This window comes from Lissotriton vulgaris, unplaced genomic scaffold (assembly GCF_964263255.1).
Source record: "Lissotriton vulgaris unplaced genomic scaffold, aLisVul1.2 SCAFFOLD_4222, whole genome shotgun sequence".
Taxonomy (NCBI): domain Eukaryota; kingdom Metazoa; phylum Chordata; class Amphibia; order Caudata; family Salamandridae; genus Lissotriton; species Lissotriton vulgaris.
Genome location: NW_028251066.1, coordinates 87,285 through 109,284, shown reverse-complemented (window position 1 = coordinate 109,284; position 22,000 = coordinate 87,285). Strand labels below are relative to the sequence as shown.

The window sequence follows — 22,000 nt, the reverse complement described above, 5'->3', positions numbered from 1 at the left end:
TATTTGAGCGGTCCATGCCGGCTGGACGCCTGAAGGATAACATCCCGGTCTCTAAAGTTGAAGAGATGGGTCTAGGCGCCACACCCGACTTCGGTGGGCCGCCCGGGACCCGATGGGCCCGCTCCACCGAGAAAAAGTTGCTCAAGCCTGAAGGTGCGAGATGCGCCTGCACCAGGTCCTCCACGAAAAGGTCCACTGCCGCCTCCTCCGCTCCCTCCGGTACACCAATAATACGGACATTCTGCCGCCTGGCACGTCCTTCAAAGTCCTCCAGTCTTCTGGAAAATTGGTCGTTGGCCAGTCTCAGGGTCCGGACCTCCGTCTGAAGGTCCGAGACGTCATTGGTTAGGCTGGAGGTCTTGAGATCAAGGGACTTTACTCGGTCGTTAGTTTTCCCCAAGTCAGCCCTGATAAGAGTAAGGTCCACAGCCAGAGTGTCCACCTTGTGAGTCAGGACCTCATGTTGCTTTTGCATTTCTGAGCGAATGCCCGTGATGGCCCCCATAACGTCGCCCAGGGTAGGCTCAGAGCCTTCAGGCGAGCCCGCACGATGAAGGTCCTCAGGGGAGGCCACCACAGTGGGCGAGGTCCGTTGTTGAGCATATAGATCGATTTTGTTTTGCTGCGTTTGGGTCGTCCTACGAACACCTCTGTTCGACGTCCTGTCGGAGTCCCCTCTGCCAGCCATGTTGGGTCCCAGGAGAACAAAGGGCTACTCCGCCCGAACAAGAAACACACGACCAGGGCAGAGACAGCGTCAGTAATCACACCAGGCCAGTGGTAGGCAACTCCGCAGACTCAATCACTCCGTCAGCAGGGACCACAAAAAAAGGGCTTCGCATTCCAATCGTGCGGAGCGTCGGTGAGGGCAGCGACCACCCAGGAGACAATGGTGCATCCCTGGCACGGAGTTCAACTCAACGTAGTTTCGTCTAGGAACCACCAATTTGGAAGCGGAAAGCTGCTCCCGTGTCTGCGACCATTCACCAAGTAGAATCCACTAATGTGGATCAGGATTTCCAACAGGATATTTGCGGAGGGTCGGAGGGTCCGCGGAGCTCCGAGCTTACGCGGCCATCTTGGTTGCCCGCGAAGCTCCTCCCCCGCTCCACTTATACTTAACTGAAATATCGATGACGTCACCAGAAGACTCGTCTATCGTTTCGCTCTACCAAACATCAAGGGTCCAAATCAGGGCGGCAGTCAGGGCAGCAGTCCTTCGTAGCCGTCGGGACGCGGAGAACCTCGCAGCAAAGACCTTCGGAACCACGTCGACATGCAGGGGTCGCTGAAGTGGCTGGCCTTCCTCCGGAATTTTCACACGAAGCTCCTCACGAACCTCTGGCTTGGACCGGTACCGCTGATACCGCCCCACATTGGGCGCCAACTGAGGTACTGGGTTTTTCAGAACCAGTACTGATCCGGTAACCCAGCGGTGTCAGGGATAACACCCGTAGACCTCGAGTACTTTCCTGATTCAAACCACAGAAACACGAGTCTTCTAGGTAAAATCAAGGATCAAATTTATTGGCTGCAACCAGGTAACAATCGTCCTAGAAGTACAACAGCATGTATGTTCTCAGGAGACTGCTCCAATGTACAAAGCCTGGTCTCTTCTTTTATACATCTTTTTAGGCTTCAGGAAACATTCTTAAGTTTACGGTGCAAACATTCTAGAATTTACAGTGGGCTATTCACATATTTTCATTACAAGAGAAAAAGTAGAGTCATGGTGACATGTATACATTTAGTGTGTCCAGTTCGTGATCAATTACCCGGCCAGGCCCAACATTTCCATCAGATATCGGTGTACCCTCAATAAAACCGGGCTCCTCCTCATCATAAAGAAAAAGAGAAGAAAAGAGCAGAGCCAGGTGTGAGCAAGATTTGGGCAGGGTGTGTGTGCGATGTACGCGATTTATGGCCTGTTGTGTGTTGATGCTATCTCGTTCGGCCACTGGGAGAGGAACTGACCAAACAGGTTTGGCTTGGGGTGATGGCTTCAGCTTGACCAGGTCACAGGGAAGTCGATTAAGGTGTACGTGTCCTTGATATCAAATTCAGCTGCAGTTGCAAGACTATGTGAAGGGCAACATATAAGATGGATGCCAAAACGCAAAATGGCGGTCAAGGGTTCAGAAACAAAAATGGCGATTTTGTGGTGAAATCGTTACCTGATTGTGACGCAAATGCTTGTGCACAATGTACTAGTCATTATCGGTATTTTGGCATAAAAATCGTCAAAATACGACAAAGTTTATTTCACGGGTTCCAGAAATTTTCAGGAACTACACATTGAGGTGGAGGGGTGGTCCCTTCCTGTTCTATGTATAAACACTTTAGAGACAGTGGCCTCAATAATCTGACATTAGTTTGTGTATCCTGCAGGAGATGTTCTATAGTCTGTGGTTGTATCTGCCTAGGTGAGAAAATCTATCTGTTCTCCCTGCATGGGGTGTGTATGAGTCATGTAACAGTGCGCCTTAGTCTTCTGTCTACCTATTGTTGTCATCTGACTGTATCACATGCTGTATAGAGAATCGTGAGCAGGATGCTGTCTAGCTGCTTGGGCACTATTTCTTATTATTGCATTATTACTTCCATCAGGGGAGGGCGATGAGGACACATGTTGCAAATACAATTATTCTGGGGTGCTGACTGTGCTGGTAGAGGGACTGTTGAACCTTTCTGCATGCTTGCAAGGGCCATTTACTCCATGTGCTAACAGATATATTGGAGGTGACTTTGTTGCTATTGGCAACTTCAAAAATATGAGCAATACAAGTCTTCCTATTAACACAATGAGACAAAATCAATTCCCTCTACCTAATGCCACTTCTGCCAGTATTGCAAAATATTATAATACAAACTACATAACTTTAGATAAGACACTTCTCTGCAGCAGGTGTTGTGGCTACGTCTGAATCCATAAACGACCAAGCTGTCACCACCTTCTTCCTCTTGGACAGTCAAATGGAAACAAGGTAATCTTCTCTAGTTTGCAGGGTTGACCCTGAAGTCTGTCCTGTTATTTCTTTCCTCTTGGCAATGGGGGCAGCTGCTGGTTAGTAGTCTATTATTTCCAAAAGTCTCTGGGCCAAGATCTGTGTTCCATTATTGATATGTCAAAGGCCAGAACTGATGTGGCCCCACTTCCTGGAAACCTGACTTTAAAAGAAAACCTAGCAGTGCATGTTAGTGTATACAAACTTTTTTTGTTTTTAATATTTGTCATTATTTCAGAAGAGTTTTCACTTGTGTTGATGCATAAATAATAATTTTGTGAAACCTTGGAACATCCATTAACTTAAAAAAATGCACTAAGCACCAAAAACATGATACTGTCATAATTCCAAGGGTATTTAAACTTTTAAAGCAGGTAAAACATATACTCAACCATCTGAAGTCTGCAACTGTACTTCAACCGGCCTGGCAATAGCAGTACTATTCACTGCTGTATGCTGTATGTTGGCTAGCCGGGGTATGGAGGGAACTCCAAATGAAGGAAAGAATCTGGGAATTATATTGCCTTTTCTATAAGATATTTTAAGGAAAAATCCATTATCTAAAAGAAGGAATTTAAAAAATGTTGGGCTATAGTTTGTCTCAATGTCAAACATATTTGAAAATCTCTGTCACAGTGACACCTGTTCACAACCTGCCCCAGTTTAAGAAAACAAAATGCTAAAACATTTCACTAAACTACTTGAATCAGGTACGTACCATTTCTTTGCAACATAAAAATAAACAAGCCTTGCCAAATCCAGTAGGCCTCAAATATTTTGTTAACCTTTTGGCTTTGTCAATGCACAATCAATATTTTACTCCCTGGCTTATGTACTGCTTAAGAAGCATTTTAGCACATTCACGATACAGTATAAGTACACGCTATTTCCTGCAGCTTTGAAGAACCTAGAAACAAAACAATTCATATACATACATATTACTTCTTTTATGCACATATATTTTCAAGCGCGAAACGCGTCGCACGGTTTATGACGTAATAAACCCTTTTGCTCTGGTGCACTATACCTGAGTCCTGGTGTTGTTTTCCTAGTGCTCGTTGGATCGCCGTTCTGTTGGAATATATATACTGAATATTTAATATCACATTAAACACAGGCTCATGTTCTCTGTATGTCGTGCACGCTGAGTAAACGCCGTATATTCTAGCCCTTTGCTCCTAAGGGCCTACAATAATGTATTGGACCTCTACATGCTAGTGTGTATTCCATTCCATCATTTTATCCCCCTATTCTCTCACTATTTCTGTGCATAAGAAATTGGGGGAGATTCTTTTAGTTTATCATTATCTGCTCCGATATCTACGTTGCTCTAAGGCCAGTGGCGCCATTCAACTTGAACGCGAGCCATAATTTCGAAAACCTCATTTTGTAATCGCGAACATCAACTGTCAGTGCTCTGTTGTGACACCCTCCCCAATCTGTTCTTGCATTCAGACCGATGCCTTGCCTGCTTTAACTGGTACTGAATTCGGACGCAGGTATGAGTAAATTATTTTGTACTTAGTACCTGGGTGCTGCAGTTATTTTTCTTTTTGGGGCATCATTTTGTATATAGGTGTCTATTGTTGCTGTTGCATGGGAACGTGCATTCACAGGAGCTATTGTTGGACTTGGGCCACATTCATAGGGGCTTAGTCCTTGTTGGGCTGGACTCATAAGTTGCTGGCCTTTGTCTCGAAGTGTAGTACGGCACTGTCTTTGCATGTGACGTATTCTGTAGCAATAATAACAAGTGCCCTGTGTTGGCTGTGATTGGAACCTCAGTTGTACCATTCCATTCACTCTTCCCTGTATACCCCATTTTCTGGTGGCATTCCTTCTGTTATTTATATAATAATTTTGTTGGTCATTTCTGTAGGCATGCTGTGCTGCTATGTATGGTACTGGGGGCTGTGGCTGTATGTACTGATCAGCTGGCTGTCGCTGGGCCTGGACGTATTGTACATCTTGTTGTGGCTGGGTCTCTACGTATAATATGGCAGGCTGTACTTGGGCCTGGATGTAGTGCATGGTGAGCTTTTGTCGCAGCGCAGGCGGTATGTTGGCTGCGGCTGCAATCAGGGCATTCTGGGGGAAGGTGGTGACTGTCGTCATTTGACTGACAGGTGCAGCTATCATGACAACTTATTAGTTTAGAATGACTATTTGTCACAGCTTTGGTACAATCTCTTTTCATCCAGAAATCTGACAGCCCACAAGCCTATTCAGACTAGGGGCCAGATGTAGGTAAGTAACATTTACCGAATCTTAATTACCGAAAATTACCGAATTTTACCGATTCGGTAATTAAGATTCGGTAAATGTGAGGGGTTGGTATGTAGGGAATCCAGATGTTCCCTTTTACCGAATCGGTAAAATTCGGTATTTACCGATTCGGTAAATACCGAATCGGTAAAGCCTATTGATTCCTATGGGCTTCAAAGCCCATAGAAATCAATAGGCTTTACCGATTCGGTATTTACCGAATCGGTAAATACCGAATTTCACAAGGGTGCAGGGGGTGTCACTTTGACACCCCCTAAACAGGATTGGGTGCCATGTGGCAGGCATACAAGCCCTAGGGGCAGGTCTGCCTGTCATATGGCACAGGTGTGCATGCACACATGTGCATGCACACCAGAATCGGTATTTTACCATCAAATAGTATTTGATGGTAAAATACCGATTCTGTAATGCTTGTGGGACTCAAAAGAGTCCCACCTACATATCAATTTTACCGAATCGGAAAAAATACCGATTCGGTATTTTACAGAATCGGTAAATTTACCGATCGGTAAATTTACCGATTCTGTAAAATACAGGGCCCTACATCTCAAATTGCATTTACCGGTCGGTAACGGCCGAATTCGGCCGTTACCGACCGGTAAATGCCTACCTACATCTGGCCCTAGATTCTTCCCTGGTCTGATTTTTTATCTCCTCTTTAATGTATTTCTGATTCAGTTCCAAGAAACCACAGGTTGAACATGCTCTCTATATATGCAATGGCATAACAAGCGTTTTGTAAATCCTGTAGAGGTTTGGTATGTTGGAAAATGCTTCAGTCACTGAACTGAATATTGCAAAAGAGAGCTGTATAGTGCAAGTGAGAATGATAGTGCACTCTGGTCTGCTAGGGTGCTATAAACCTTTCATTGCTGCACGGCTGTTACAATATTCTCTTTTTTTGTGGTTGCACAGTGTACAATTTGAGCATACCAAGGAACAGACATAGTGTTGGAAACACATTTCAAATCCTTGCCTTTCATAATATATGAACTATGCTGCGGGTATTGTGAAATTTTAATGATTCCATTTTTTTCAGGTTTTAGAAATTCCCAATTTTCTCTGATCAGGAGTATTTTGACCTAACTGTAATGTAATAACGTGTTGTCTTTTCTCTTTTCCTCTCCTCTGCAGACACTTGAGACTTGCACATCAATTTACCAGAATGGGCAGAAGACGGGCTCCAGAAAAGAAAGTGACAGCGCTGTCTTCACGTGAATCCGTAAGAGCCACAGTCCCATCTTTACCTCTTCATGACATCTCAACTTCAAGAATCCGAAATGATGCTCAGAGGGACCAGGACCTGGAACCGCTTTCGGAGAACCTGCCCCACATTATTCTTCTATCCATGCTGGAGGAGTTGGAAGCCAAACTGGATAACTTGATGAATACTGTGGAGGGCGTACCTTCTAGAGTCGCTGGGCTGATTAAGAAAATCTGGATAGAAAAGGATCAAGGTTCCCTAGATAATGGTGCAGTGTCTTTGGAGATGGTCTGTCCGGCGAGCATTAGAGATTGTGCTGTTAGCCAGTCTCCTGCGACACCTCAACTGGACAGGTCAGAGGAACCGAGCTTGTGTCTTCAGCCGGTGTTCTCTGATGGGCATGCACCAAAGCAGGAGTGTACGCTCTCCTCGCCAACTGATGTTCAAGGGCATCTAGAGGAGCCAAGCCTTTGTCTACAGCCAATGTTTCCTGATCGACATCACCCACAGCAGGACCAGTGCGTGCAACCTGGGTTTCCAGATAGAAATGGAGTACAGCAGGATTGTCCTCTATCCCGGTGCCCTCAGACAAATCCTCCATGCAGATCACAGGAGGCAAAGCTGTGCCTTCACTCAGAATTTGTTGATGGGCAGAGACCAGACCAAGACCAGAGCGTACAGACGGCGTTCCCAGAAGAGTGGGAGCCAGATGAGCCCCTGAAGCAAGAACCATCTCCATTGTCTGATAATAGCTGGGACCAGCAACAGAACCTCTGCCCACACCCACTATTTCCTGATGGGCACGAACCACAGCAAAATCACCGTATACAACCCACCCTGCCAGATAAGAACGGACCTGATGATCCCTTGGAGGAAGAATTGATGTGTTCTGATTTTCAAGATCGCCAGGAGAACCAGTGCCTACAACCCGTTTCACCTGATGGGAAGTCATCAGACGAACACTTAGAGTCTGGGCTATTGTCCTTTGATGAGTTGGAGTCACAACAAACCCAGTGCCTACAGCAACACCTATGCTTGAAGCAGGAACTTCCTTATGCGCAGGATCCAAACGTGAACTATGAGCTAGAATCTATGCGCCCTGAAGCTCAGGAACCAGATACAAATGACAATCTAGAACCGGCCTGTACAGATGCACATGGTTCAGATCAAAAGTACAAGCTAGAACCACTGCACACTGTGGCACAGGACCGAGAGCTAGAGTCAGTGCTTCCTGAAGCACAGAAACCCGATCAGAATGACGAGCTTGAACAGACCTGTGCAGATGCACATGGTTCAGATCAAAAGTACAAGCTAGAACCTCCCTGTACTAATGCAGAGGGTTCAGATCAGAACTACATACTCGAACCACTGCACCCGGAATCGCAGCATCAACATCAGAACTGCAAGGCAGAACTGCTCTGTCCTGATGAGTGGGGTCAGTGGGTGCCTCCATCATTCTTAGGACTGGATACTGCAGATGAAGATTCAATTTCGAGAGGAAATACAAAAGCTACCCAAGGTATGTGTTTTACTATAAATGGACTTGTGGAGTGCATACTAACACATGTAACCTCTTCAAAATGCGTATGGGCAGATTTGAGAAAGTCTCTGAGGGGAGGATTAGGGTTTGGATGGAACCCACTGAGCGATACTGACCCCCAGAGTACGAGAACACACGGTGCAGATGTTTCCCTGCATTCTCCTCCTCTGGTTCCACACAGGACTGCATCCTCCCTGTGTAGAAACAGGCCTGGTTATGGGACTCTGCATGAGACAAACAGGCCAGTAGCTCTTCTCGTTCCTTGTTTGTCCCCATTCCAGGCTGAGGAACTGGAAATAGCGCAATTCATGGGAGGAATTACTGGCCAGAATCACATGTAATAGTTGGATGCAAGTGATGTGGTGTTCATTGAGAATAGCAGGCATGCGCAGTCTGGAGAGGGAACTGTGTTTCCAGTTGCACAGTTACATTGGGTAAGACGCAGTCGTCTCCAGTTCCTGATATGAAAATCCTAGTCTGTATTCGGCCTCAACAGCAGGGCCGACCAGGGATGTTGTTGTCACTGCAGGGTTCTCCTGGAGTGCACACCACCTCATGATAGACAGATACACAAAGGTTATGGAACTCTGAGGTGACTTGCAATAATCTTATTATATGCACCAGGTGGTACTTTATCCCGTATAATACATGGTCACACCATCACCTTTCCCACAAAGCTTGGTGCGTAGCTCCTACATATGCAGCAGCTAACGTGTGCAAATATGAAGAATGAACCTTAAACCTCTTGTGCAAAAGTAAAAATAAAAACTGTTAGATATTTGTTGCAAAAAGATGTTAGAAACAGTTCAATAAAAGTCCATTTAAAACAAAAAGCTGCAGTAGCTCAAAACGTGTAGAAACATGCAGAAAGATTCCACCCTTCCTTTATCTAAGGAAACTATTAAACATATTCCCTCTGCTTCTCATAGTAAGCTAGTAACATACAGCAGAAGTAATAAAAGCAAAGTTATGATTGTTGCTGTCAACAGCTGCTTCAATTATGCTTCGTGACTTGACCTTCTTTTCACATCAGCTGCTGGCCCTGGCAGCAGGCATTGTGCCCTCAGGACTCGACTGTAATAACATATAAAAGCTGAGTTTTGACGTCTTTTATTCATAATCACTGACTTGGTGCGTCACAAATTCCTGATTATAAAGAAATTAGAAACTGCCATTTATACAGGGATTACAGAATCCCATGTAATATAATTATATATATACACATATAATAACTTTGGCACAGTTCAATGAATCTTCACAAAACTATTTGGGATTGGCATGGCTAGTTTCATGCAGTGTTTTTTGTGGTCCTCAAATTAAGCCACTAGTCATTTAAGATAGAGCTAGCGGGACCTTTAGCCCATGAATGGTCCGTGCATCTGGACTCGCGGACACAAATGTAAAAATATTTTGGATCCGATTGGATGAGGAAGCTTTTTCTCCCGTCATCCATTTCGGATACGTAAACCCAAAGTTGGGTCTGCAGACCTGAAGCTCCCTGATTGGCTGGCTACATCTTGAACCATTACTTGATGAAGAGACTTGTTCCCTGCATCCTGTAAAAATACTAAAGAAGCCATGAAGAGCTGTGGTGCCATCCTGTCTCCCCCTGGCACAGGGGCTGACTAATGTTAAAATGTAGAAAGAAATTGCTGAATTTGAACAGAGGTTAGATTCCACATCATGACCCTTGAGGTCCGCAAACCTTAGGCAGGTGTCTGCGCAGGCACAGTAATTGTCCTTGTACCCTGGTGAACATTTGTGATGTTCGGAGACCTGCTGCTCGGTCTGAAACCCTATCGATGTCCAATAAGGATACACAAGTTTGCAAGGGTCCGAGAACCCCAAGAAAGTGTCCGGGAACCCTTAAAAATAAAAAAAAACATAAGCCAGGCCCTTTAGGGAATCCCCTGCTGTGCCCAGGCACCGTTGAACAGCTGTGCCTGCTTGGTGTTGGCTGCAGGGAACTGCTGCGTGTGTATATGATGGGGGGTTTAAAAACATTGAAAACAAGCATTGGCAAAACAAATAGGTGTCTCCTATCCGAAAGCTATTGGCTTTGGCAACGAGTTTTAGCCATTATGTACACCAGTGTGACTGCTGGTCGGCATGGCTAAAAGTTAGTGGCACAAGGTCGGGTGGGGTAGATAGAAGGGGAATAGATTGGAGTAGATTAGAGTGCAGTATATTGGGGTAGTTTGGATTGCGGTACATTGGGCTCGAGTAGAGTTATATTGAGTGGTGTAGGGTAGATTGGGTTGAGGTGGGGTAGAGTGTGGTGGAATTCATTGGAGTAGATTTGAGTGGGGTGGATTGGATGGGGTGGATTGGGATAGGTAAATTTGGTGTGGAGTGGGGTAAGGTAGGGTGGAGTGGATTAGATTAGGGTGTAGTGGAATGGGTTAGATTGGGTGGATTGTAGTAGGGTGGTTTGGATGGAGTGGGGTAGATTGGATTGAGTTGGGTAGATTGGATGAAGTGGAGAGGGATAGATTGGGTGGAGTGGGGTAGATTACAGTGGAGTACAGTAGATTATGGTAGATTAGAGTTGGGTAGGTTGTGGTAGGAGTGTAGATGAGTTGAATAGATTACAGTTGGATAAATTCAAATGGAGTTGGGTAAATTGGACTGAAGTAGAGTGAGGTAGATTGGGGTGAAGTCAGTTAGATTGGAGTAGATTAGAGTTGGGGTAGATTGAAGTGGAGTGGGGTAGACTGGGGTATATTGGAGCAGAGTGGGGTAAATCTGAGTGGAGTGCGGTAGATTGGGGTGGAGTCGGATAGATTGGGTTAGATTTAGTGTATTACGGTAGATTGGAGTGGAATGGGGTGGACTGAGTTAGAGTGGGGTAGATTGCGGTGGGTAAATTGGGAATGGATTGATTAGAATGGGGTGAATTGGAGTCGGATGGTTTGGGGTACTTTTGAGTGGAGTGGGGTGGATTGGAGTGGAGTGGCATCGATTCGATTGGAGTGGAGTGGTGTGGAGTTGAGTGGCGTAGTGTGGAGTATACTTGGTGTGGTAGCGCACCGCCATTACAGACAACACATTTTCAATTGCAATGATCATTATATTTACACCGAAATATGGTTTTACTGCACATAAATGATAATGTTTGCAAATGTCATCCCCTAGTGTATTAATGTGTTTCAATCATATTCAAATATTTTTCTCCACACTTCAGTAATTCAAAAAAAAGTGCTTCATTTGTACTAATTCTGATATATTCTGAAACATCAGCCCAGTTCTTTTTTTTAGGTCTTGCCGCAGCAGCGCTTAACTTTGTGGGCTTACTGCCCACCCATTGCTTTTTATTTGTTTCTTCGAATCTCCTTTAAACAGCCTTGCTTCCAAATGGCTAGTCTTTCCTACTTGTCCCTCCTTTTTGTGAATTGTTCCCTCCCACGGAGCACCGTCCCATTACTTGTATCCTTGCAATGGTCCCATATTATCAACTGCTTTAGGCACTTTTTCTTTTTTCTTTCTCTAAGAGCACTTCATATGAGCACTTTTTTCACTCGCTCCAAGCTTTTTTTTAAATGGCTGTAATTCTTGTTCATATCTCGTCACATTTGCTGTTCATTCACAGACCGAGATCAAATGTCAGATGATGTTTCCCCTAAAAAGCCTGTTCTTTCCCTGACTTCAAAGTAAGAGAGCCAGTTCCTCACCGTCTCACTCATCGCTGCTTGCCTCTCCTTGCTTGTTATTTATAAAAGCAAATTACTTCATTTTCTTGCCTTCATCACCTCCCCTTCGCATAACGGTAGCAGCCGTTTCAACTAAAGTGCTCATGTCTACTGCTGCCGACCAGAAACTTCACCGTCGACTGTAAAGTTGGCACCTAAGGTAATGGAAGGACGGCTTGGGGTGGAGGGGACATTGGCATGTACCGAGGGCCGTGCCATTGAAGCATCTTCTGGCAGCTCTCACCGGCAGCATTATGACGCGACCCTGCCACATCTGTACAACTTTTCCCGGCCGAAAGCAGTATAGGATAATAGCTATAAATTCTGTAACCAGTCTGTTTGCTACGTACAATCCACTGTACTAAATGATATGAGGTATTCTTAGTACATGTATTTCTAAAATGTCAATTGTTGTAATATTTAGGACACATACTATTGTAATGCAAGTTGATCTCCAGTAATGTTTAGGACATGTATTATTTGTAAAGTAACTTCAAGTTGCACACTTATTGCCTCATAAGTGTGTCGCCCTAGGCACCAGTAATTTAATGCTGGAATCTCCAGCTATGGTTTCAGTTCAAAGTTCAACTTCAATATTGCTCAGAAATGTATACTCCATACGATGTTTTTGTTCAAAAACTAAAGGTGTTTTATTCACTTTTCATTCCTTTCAAAATTCAAGACAATCCATTGTTCCAATGCATTTCAGTGTGTAACTACACCTTCGTCAGGGAACGTCTAAAATTAAACAAACAAAACATTTTCTAAATCCATGTAACTTTACTTAGAACTGTTCTTGCGCGCTGTGTGTGTAAGTTAAATCTCAGCTGTAGTGTGAAATGTGGCTAATGTCGCTATGTTTAGTCTATCCGTTACAGGCAACTGTTTTGAGTATCTATTATGTTTGTTAACACTCGCTGTTAGTTTGTTGTTAGTTACGCGCTTGTTACATTATGCTACATTATGTGTCTGTTGGTTATACCCCTACTGGTATTCAGCTCTAACCGTAACTAACGGCTAGCTTTGCCTATCAGGTGCACAACCCGATATCCAGAAGTTATTTTTAAAGTAGACATGCTTTCCACTTAAAATTGAATATATATACTTGATAGTTTGTTTAAAGGACTAATCAAACCAAATGTTAGAAGTACAGTACTATAGAATTGTGAAGCCCTCTGATACCCAGTTGGGTCATGTTTGCGCTATATAAAACACTGAATTAATAAATAAATAACACACCTGAGTGTGGGGAGATCCCCTCTACACACACCTGGTGCCTGCTGTGAAGAAGGTGTGTGAGGTGTGTGAGGGCTGAAAAATTACCTTCATGCCCTGCTATGCCAGCACCCTTGACGCTGCCTGCGTGGTGGCCATATTGAAGCAGAAAATCATCAGGACATCTCAGGCTTCTTATCAGACTAATAGTCCCCTTTCCCGGCATTCAGAAAAAAATGTAATATCAGCATTTTTAGGTGGAGCACCTAAGGAGCTTATTGATGGCACAATAATAACTCTCCATTCCCGGCATTCTATTTTCATTAATCATATCCACCACATTTGATTGAAATTCAAAGGGTAGGCCTCAGTAACTACGTGTTAATCTTTGCAACCCAGCAAAATACAGTAGGATATTTCTTTTTCGACTGATGGTGTGGGACACTGCTAAAAGTCATTTGCAAAGTCAGTAGGTTCGCAAGGCAAGACCAATTGGCTTTGCCAGTGCTTGTTTTTTGTTGTGTGCTAGGAAAAAAATCTTACACCTTCTCCTCTTGTATGGATACTCAGCAGAATTGTCACATACATTCTCTCATTTTGAAGTCATAGGAAGAACAGTAAACACCAAGCTTTCTCAAAGAGAGAGCTTGACATTTGACCTCTGTCTTTGAATGCAATGCAAATGTGACCAGATAAAAACAAGATTTAAAGGCCTTTTTACAGAAAGTGTGTTTGTGGAAGAATATAGTAAACAAGGTTGGGGCAGCGGGAGGGACGGATGTGAGTTACAAACCTCAAATCCAATGGTAAGGAATGGGTGGAATGTATTCCCAGGGATGCTTTCTGAATATCCCCAAGATGTCTTTAGCGCTGTCTGGAAGTCTTGGATCTAAAACACAAAGGTCACAATGAAGGTAATATTGGGATTGCTTTTAACATCTTAATTTATTTTTAAAAATTATTCGAAACTCACTTAAACCATAGTGTCTCTCTCTCTCTCTCTCTCTTTGTCTCTCTCTGTTTCTCTTTTTCTATCCTTCTCTCTTTCTCTCTATCTTTGTCCTCTCTTTCTCTCTCCTCTCTCTCTGTCACTCTTTCTCTGTTTCTCTTTCTCTTTCTTTCAATCTTTCTTCCTTTCTATTTCTCTTTCTCTCTCACTGTCTCTCTCTCTCTCTCTTCTGCTCTTCCTTCTTTCCCTCCCACGTAGTTTGTGGTTATAAGAGTTTCTTTTGAAAAGCAATTATTTCATTGCTAATCATTTTAGAATCTTTTGACAAATTTGCACAAACTTTTCAAAAAGTTTTTTTTTTCTGGTTCCTCTTTATTATACCAAATGTGTTCAAGTCAAGTCAAGTCAAATACCCTTTATTCGATATTTGGTTTACAAAATCATAAAAGCACATATTAAAAGCAATTTTTAAAAAGTCTATGGGCTAGATGTAGGTAAATCTAATTTACCGACTCATAAATACCGAATTTTACTGATTCAGTATTTATGAATCGGTAAATTAGAAGGAGGCAGATGTAGGTAAATCAAAAATCAAATTTACAGAATCTGTAACATTCGGTATTTACAGATTCGGTAAATACCGAATCGTTATTTCCCATTGATTCCTATCGGCCTTGAAGCCCATAGGAATCATTGGGCAATACCTAATCGGTAATACCAAATCCTGCAAGGGTGCAGGGGGTGTCACTTTGACACCCTCTAGCACCCCAAGTACAGGCTTGTGTGACATGTGGCACACATACATTCCCTAAGGGCATGTCTGTGTGTCACATTGCACAGGTGTGCATGCACACCTGAATTCGGTATTTTACCACACAATAGGATTGTGTGGTAAAATACCGACTCTTAAGGGCCTGTGGCACTCTTAGGAGTGTCAGCTACATATGGATTTACTGAATCGGTAAATATACCGATTCGGTATTTTACCGATTCTGTAAATTTACCGATTCGGTAAATTTACAGAATCAGTAAAATATAGCCCCCTACATCAGAAAACCCTAATACCGGTCAATTCGGCCGTTACCGACCGGTATTAGGGCTCCTACATCTGGCCCTATATGATTTAAAAAGACATACAAATATTTTAAAAACTGATGTACAATTTATGCAAGCCCGTCAATCACCATAATCATCGCTCCAAATGGATTATTTCTTTTTTTTACCAATCTCCAAATTGATTTTTTTTTTTTTTTTTTTTTACCAGTCTCAAGGTTAGCGGGGAGCACTCATATACATACATGGTCAATTCAGAATATTATAATCTAGATATACATTGTGTACATATGTTCAGATGATATTCCTGTTAAAAACAGAATGAACGAATACATACATCATATGGTGTTCCGGAATCTGATAAGTATCTTTAGAAAAGAAGATACTGCCTTTATAACATATTCAGATTCTAATTGTTTTAATTTTACAGAACGGCACTTTGCAACCCCTTATGTCCCACTTTGTAAGTATAAGTTTTAAAAACCTTTTCCTGGGGATCTGATAGAATTTACAAAACAAAATGCAATGAATGTTAGATTGATGGGAGATGTCGTCACATGGGCACATTACCAGGTCTTTAGACCAGTCATTACATTGTGGAAAAGTTACCAGTCTGTAAAATGAGTCAGTGCGAAATCTAGTCAACGTGTTTCTAGTAATAAATAAGGCTGGATCCCTACATGGGTACTAAATGTGTTTATTTTTATGGTTTTATATGATCCAATCTTTGCTGAAGGGCATTGAAGCACTTTTCTAAAGAAGAAAGACCAAAATGCAGATTAGATGTGCCATAAAATAACAGATAAGCAATAGACGAATCCCACAGATCACGTCAGGGGAGAAAGTTCAAGCAGTTAATATCTGGAAAAGTGGATGCAGAAAAGCGACCACAGATTTATTATTCAGAGCGTCTCTCAAATAGGGGGATTTTGAGTTTATAATTGTGGCAAGACTTGTGGTTGTTCAAGGTGGTTGTGGGAGGGAGTTCCAGATCCTTGTAGCGCTGGCAGAGAAGACGAGCTTTATAAAGCGTTCTTGCCTGAATGTCGCTTGTTCCAGCAGGAGGACTTTCGGAATTCTCGATCCTTGCTTAGAACGAGAGATTTTGAGCTTTTCTACCAAGTAGGGAGGTGTGGAGTTGTGGAGGGCTTTGTGGGTGATGCATTCAGTGTTACATTGGTCTGTTGCTTCAATTGGAAGCTATTGTAGGATGCGAAGTATAGAAAAAATGTGATTTAAAAACTTTGTGACCTGTCACAAAGTGGATAACTGTATGAAGCCTTTCTCTCAGTGATGCTAATTTTCCCTGGGAAGACCAGACAGGAAAGAGGTCCAATAATCTAGTCTAAAAAGTACCAGCGTATGGACTTCTAAGTTCGTCAGGCACTCTTGTGCTTTGATGAGACATGCTTTTGAAGGTAAATGAGAATAAATATAGGTCTGTAATTGTTAAGGTTGTTCTAGTCGGCGTCTGTGTTGTTTGATGAGGGGGGTGTCTTGTCGGCCTCTGTGTTGTTTGATGAGTGGGGTGACTTGGCCGAGTTTGAGGGAGGTTGGCATGGAGCTTCTCGAAAAGGAGGAGTTGATGATTTTGGCACATGCAGGCAAGATATGATGTGACTGAGATTATTGACACGCTCAGGAGGGAGGGGATCAGAAATGTGCGATGTTGGTTTCATACAAGCGAGTTATTGGAGCACTTCTTCTTAAGGGACATTGTATAATTCAGTCCCACTGGCATAGGGTGAGCTTGGCGAGATGACCATTAGTTGGAGGTGGGGCCTTGGGTAGACCCTCTTTGTTAGGGGGAGCATCTTTGGTGTAGGACGGAGAGATGGGTGGGTCAAGAGAGATTTCAATGTTAGATATTTTTTCAGAGAAGAATGTTGCAAACTCTTCGGTGCGCATGGTAGAGTCATTTATTGAGTTTTGAGGGAAAGAGGAGGTTTGCTGTTTGATGACGTTAAGAAGGTCTTTAGGTCTGTTCCTAGAGCGTTCAAGTTGGGCTCAGAAGAAGAGGGATTTTTCTCTGAAGATGTGTGTTTTGTATTTTATGCGTTTAGCCCCCGATATCGCAAGATGTGTTAACAAGGTTTGTTGTCTCCAGTTTCTTTCAGCCAACCGGAGTTGATGACTCTTTGTTAAGGTCTTGGTTAAACCAAGATCTGGAAAGGATACTGTAATGATTTCCAGGCAGGTTCCGTAGTAGCGTCAGGAATCCGAAGATAAATCCGCAGCCTTCCCCTACGGCCTACCGTCTCTATCAAACACTAGAGTATCAAGAGGCTCGCCAGGGGACAACAGGGAGACAAAACAAGGAAATGTTGGGAAGGGAAAAAATAAATCTTGACTGTAATCTTCTGCGTGAAGGTGTAACAACACTGTAAGGATTTCTGGTAGACGTGGGGCTGAAAGAAATATACAAGTTATCTAACAACAGTTTTCCAACACACATATGTCGCTATGTTTCTATACATAAACATTACATACCACCAATGTTTTGTCTACGTCTCAGGACAGATGTGTAGGAGGAGTGGGAGTTTGTCTTGAGCTATAACTAGAGTGATAGAACCAAGATTAGTGACAACTCTCCTATGACTAAGAACGTGTATTAATAAGCACCTAAAGCACAATGCTCTCACTTGGTTTGTTGTACAAGACTTTCAGGATGGATGTGGTATTCAACAATATGTACTTGACAAACATCCGATGCCAACACCAATACTGTGCAAGAATATCGTGATTCTTAGATGTGTAGCTGGAATCTTGCACCCCAATCGAGTCCACGCAAGTATCCCCAAACACGAATGGATGCTGGCCCAGGAAATGAATGATGAAGGGGCTAGCCGTAAGACAGCCAAGTAACGGAATGAAGGGACAAACAATGGGACTTAGCCGGATGGCGGAGAACAAGCCCGGCCTACGGGCGGTATGAAACCTAAATACCTAGAAGAAAAGGGCAACTCACACACCACCCTGCCGGACGGCGGAGACCAAGCCTGGCCGTCGGGCGGAGTAGCCAATGGGATAGAGAAGAATGCAGGGGTAAATTGCCCGGCCAGACGGCGGAGACCAAGCCCGGCCGTCGGGCGGAGCAGCAAACGGGATGTGGAGGTTTGCAGGGATTTATCGCCCGGCCGGACGGCGGAGACTAAGCCCGGCCGTCGGGCGGAGCAGCAGACGGGATAGGGTGCAGTAAAATAGTGCCCGGCCAGACAGCGGAGATTAAGCCCGGCCGTCGGGCGGAGCAGCAACCGGGAGACAAGAATAATAGTACAAGTAGAGTGTCTAAGGGGGAGCCGTGTACAACGTGCAATTACACGAAGGACAGAGGACTTCCGACTTCAGACACCAGGCGGAAGGATCAAACAGGAAATCCGGCACACAGGAACAAGACGGAACTGCAAACAACGGAGCTTGACTCAAAAACGTAAAGCGTCGTTCCCAGGGCTCAGTAAACATTTATAGTGGTTTCCTTTAAAGGGACAGTACATCGAGAATCTCGGGGCATGACAGATACTTCTTGATTTCTTGAGTTTCAAAGGGGCGTCTATGTCAAGTAGTTCTCCCATTTTTCTGTTGTAGTGGGCAGTGAGATCATCACCTTGGAATTTGGGAACTGGCTAACGCTTCTAACTCTGCCTGGGAGATTCAGTGTATGTTCCTCGCTCAGTAGTTGTGCCGGGTATTTTGGGGGTGGGCCTTTGGTTCGATGGCATTGAGATTGAAAAGAATTAGGTGGTGGTGAGTCCAGTCAGTGGGTAGGGATAAGGTGTTCTGCTTAGAGATGATTGCATCAAGTGTAGTGTAGTTCCTATATTCCCAATAGGCTCTGCGCATTGGAATAACACATACTCTAGTTTAGACGTAGGACTGAGGTCGACTAGGTCTCTAACGAATATTTTAAATTTCATTGTGAGTGCCAGCTAGCTCAGAGGTCACTAAAAACTTTCTCAAATAGACAAGAAGGGATTCGTTTCTGACAACCGCATAAACATGACAACTTTGTTTCGCAAGAATTAGAAATCAATCTCTAGAGTCGCGGAAACAATAGATAGGTATTTCACTCAGTCAATCGTGCATGCTTCGTTTCACCAGAGGTGCAGAGAAAATAGAGAGACTGGCGTTTTCAATAAAAGTATTTATTGAACAGTCTTCTTTCTCAAGCACAAGAAATGAACTGCTACAATCGGGATACTGGTTATAAAGTACACGGCATATAATACGAAGAGTATTATAAAGTAGTACTGTAAAAACATGTTATGGTTTCTAAGCCATATAAAATAACATAAAATACATACATTAATAAATAATGACTAAAAGTACTCAACTGGTGCTTCTAAAATACGCCTACCCCGGTGGACCTAACCTAGGTCTAGGGAAGAAGTAAGTGAGGTGTAGCTTAGTTTCAGTATTCTTTTTGCCAAGAATCTATTCCAAGAATTCTCTAAGGGTCTAATCCGCTCCGTACCTTGGTTTAGAATGAAGGAGGTCGTGTATCTCTCTCTCAGGACTCGATTTCCCAGCAACCCGCAAGGGTATTCTGGAAACACTGGAGCTGGATTTCTCAGCCAGAGAAAAAAGCGTCTTTCAGTCCGTCTGCTGGAGGGTCGGCTTCCTTCGGCACTTGCTGTGGCGTGATGCGTCAGGCAAGTAGATAGTCGACTTGCTCCAAACCAATGTGTGTTTGTCTGGGCAAATGTGGGCATATTTATACCTTGAAGGTGCCGAGTTTGACGTACGGTTGGAAATATTAACGTCATCAAAGACTCAGTTCTTTGAAAATCCATGATTTCTTAGATAAATTAGTATTCAAGCAAGGGGAAGTCCCTAGCTGCTGAAGGCGTGTTTTTCCAAGAAATCGTTGTGTATTCTCGGAACTAGTGGAAGTAGCCATGCCGTATTTGGGCTGCATAGGCTAAGTCTAAATATGGTTATGATTTCTCTGCCTATATAATGATAGGGTAATTTATACCTATATATGGGCATGAATCGGAAAAATTACACTAGGGTCCTAGATTCATATACAACACCCACTCCACTGTATTAAGTTCAATAAAACTAAATGTATAAGTACTGAACATATCTAAGGCATTAAAACAAGAATGAGCCAAAGTAGGAGAAAAAGTACACCTAATACAATCCAAAATTCAACCCATGGTGAAACCAGATATTTTTTTCCTGTTGATGAAAGAGTTCTGTTATTTTTTTCTTTGAACGATTTGTTTGCTGGCGTTGTTTCAGGTTCACTGGGATCCTCAGAAAAGGTATCAAAGTTGATGAAATAGCTAGAGGCAGTTCTGTCAATTGTTGGAATAGCATCAGGATAGTTTGGAATCGTTGGAGCTTCTTCTTCCTTTTTTTAGGTCTCGTAGCGAAAACACAGCGCGTCAGCGCTGTGTCTTGCCAGAGATCTTTTGTTGCTGACTGTGCTTCCCAGGAGACAGTACCGGCCGCGCGCACCGCCTTGGAGGCGATTTGAAACTGCCACGCGCACGCGAACGCGCGCTGTGGCCAGGCGCTGTCTCCTGGGAAGCTCAAGCACCACACACGCATGCGCATACACACAGACACACACACAAGCGCCCATGCACGCACGCACATACATACATACAGAGACACCCCCCCTCACACATACACACACGCGCGCACACACAATATTTCAATATTTCCGTTTCAATATCCGTTGTTGACTCTTACTGGTCTGAGATCCAGACGGACCGGGCCACTTAAAGTCCTGAGAGAACCGAATCTCAGCTGGCCATGAGACAAGCATTTGCAATGCAATAGGTCTTGCATTTACAACAGATTGAGCTATTGACATTGTAAATGACAATGCCTTTTATTCATGTGTTGTTTTTAATGCTCAGGTCATCCAAATTCCTGCACTCTGTACCACCCTGCGTTCAAGAACAGCATACTCTTGCACACACTCTGACTGCTCACCAATTCAAAGTTTGCTAAAAAAGTTATGCAACACATTGTCATACACAATGCCAATAACTCAAACTTTAATGCTGCGAGACCTATTGCGTTGTAAATGCTTGCCATATTTATATAGTCAGACGCTACATCATTGTAGACAGGAGTGTCTTGAGGAACTGTTATTTGGGCCTCAAGAGGCACAAGTTCCATGGATTTGTTGCATAGTCCTTCTTTTCTTACTGCAGGTTTATCAAAGGTGATTAGTCTTTCAGTTTGAACCTCTTGGATTGTAGCAAGATTTGGTTGTCTGCTACTTCTTGGGAGTCCACTGGGCCTACTACTTTTTATCGGCCACATGATGTGGTTTGACTAGGTCAATTGATACAACTCTGTTCTCCCTTTTACCAGCATGCGGCGGTAGTGACACTGATCTTGTTCCGTGGATTGCTCAGACAGGTACTGCTTTTCTGAAAGAAGGCCCAAATTCCTTCTTCACCGCTATCTTTTCCCTGACTAGAGGCCCGATGTAGGTGGCAAATACCGGTCGGAAACGGCCGAATTCGGCCGTTTCCGACCGGTATTTGGAATCTTGAGATGTAGGGGGCCAGATTTTACAGATTCTGTAAATTTACCAAATCGGTAAATTTACAGAATCTGTAAAATACCGAATCGGTATTTTTATCGATTCGGTACCTTCCAGATGTAGGTGGGACTCTTCTGAGTCCCACAGGCCTTTAGGAGTCGGTATTTTACCACCCAATCCATTTGGGTGGTAAAATACCGAATCCAGGTGTGCATGCACATGTGTGCCTGCACACCTGTGCCATGTGACACACAGACATGCCCTTAGGGCATGTCTGTGTGCCACATGGCACACATGCCTGTATTTGGGGTGCTAGAGGGTGTCTAAGTGACACCCCCTGCACCCTTGCAGGAATCGGTAATTACCGAACCGGTAAATACCGATTCGGTATTCCCCATTGATTCCTATGGGCTTCAAGGCCCATAGGAATCAATGGGGATACCGATTCGGTATTTACAGAATCGGTACAGATTCGGTATTTACAGATTCTGAAATACCTACATCTCCCGATGTAATGGCTGGATTTTCTGTCTAGATGGGATCAGCCCCCA

The 22,000-nt window shown here is 43.7% G+C and overlaps 1 protein-coding gene across 1 annotated transcript in view; it reads left to right on the top strand.

Annotated features, from left to right (window-relative positions):
- LOC147663055 (uncharacterized) overlaps positions 1–8,376 on the top strand; it is a 41,897-nt gene extending 33,521 nt beyond the window's left edge. The window contains exon 2 of the mRNA XM_086950712.1: positions 6,426–8,376. Coding sequence (XP_086806838.1) covers positions 6,457–8,376 — 1,920 coding nt within the window. The 5' untranslated portion in view covers positions 6,426–6,456. The remainder of the gene's footprint in view (positions 1–6,425) is intronic.
- The last annotated feature ends 13,624 nt before the right edge of the window (positions 8,377–22,000 follow it).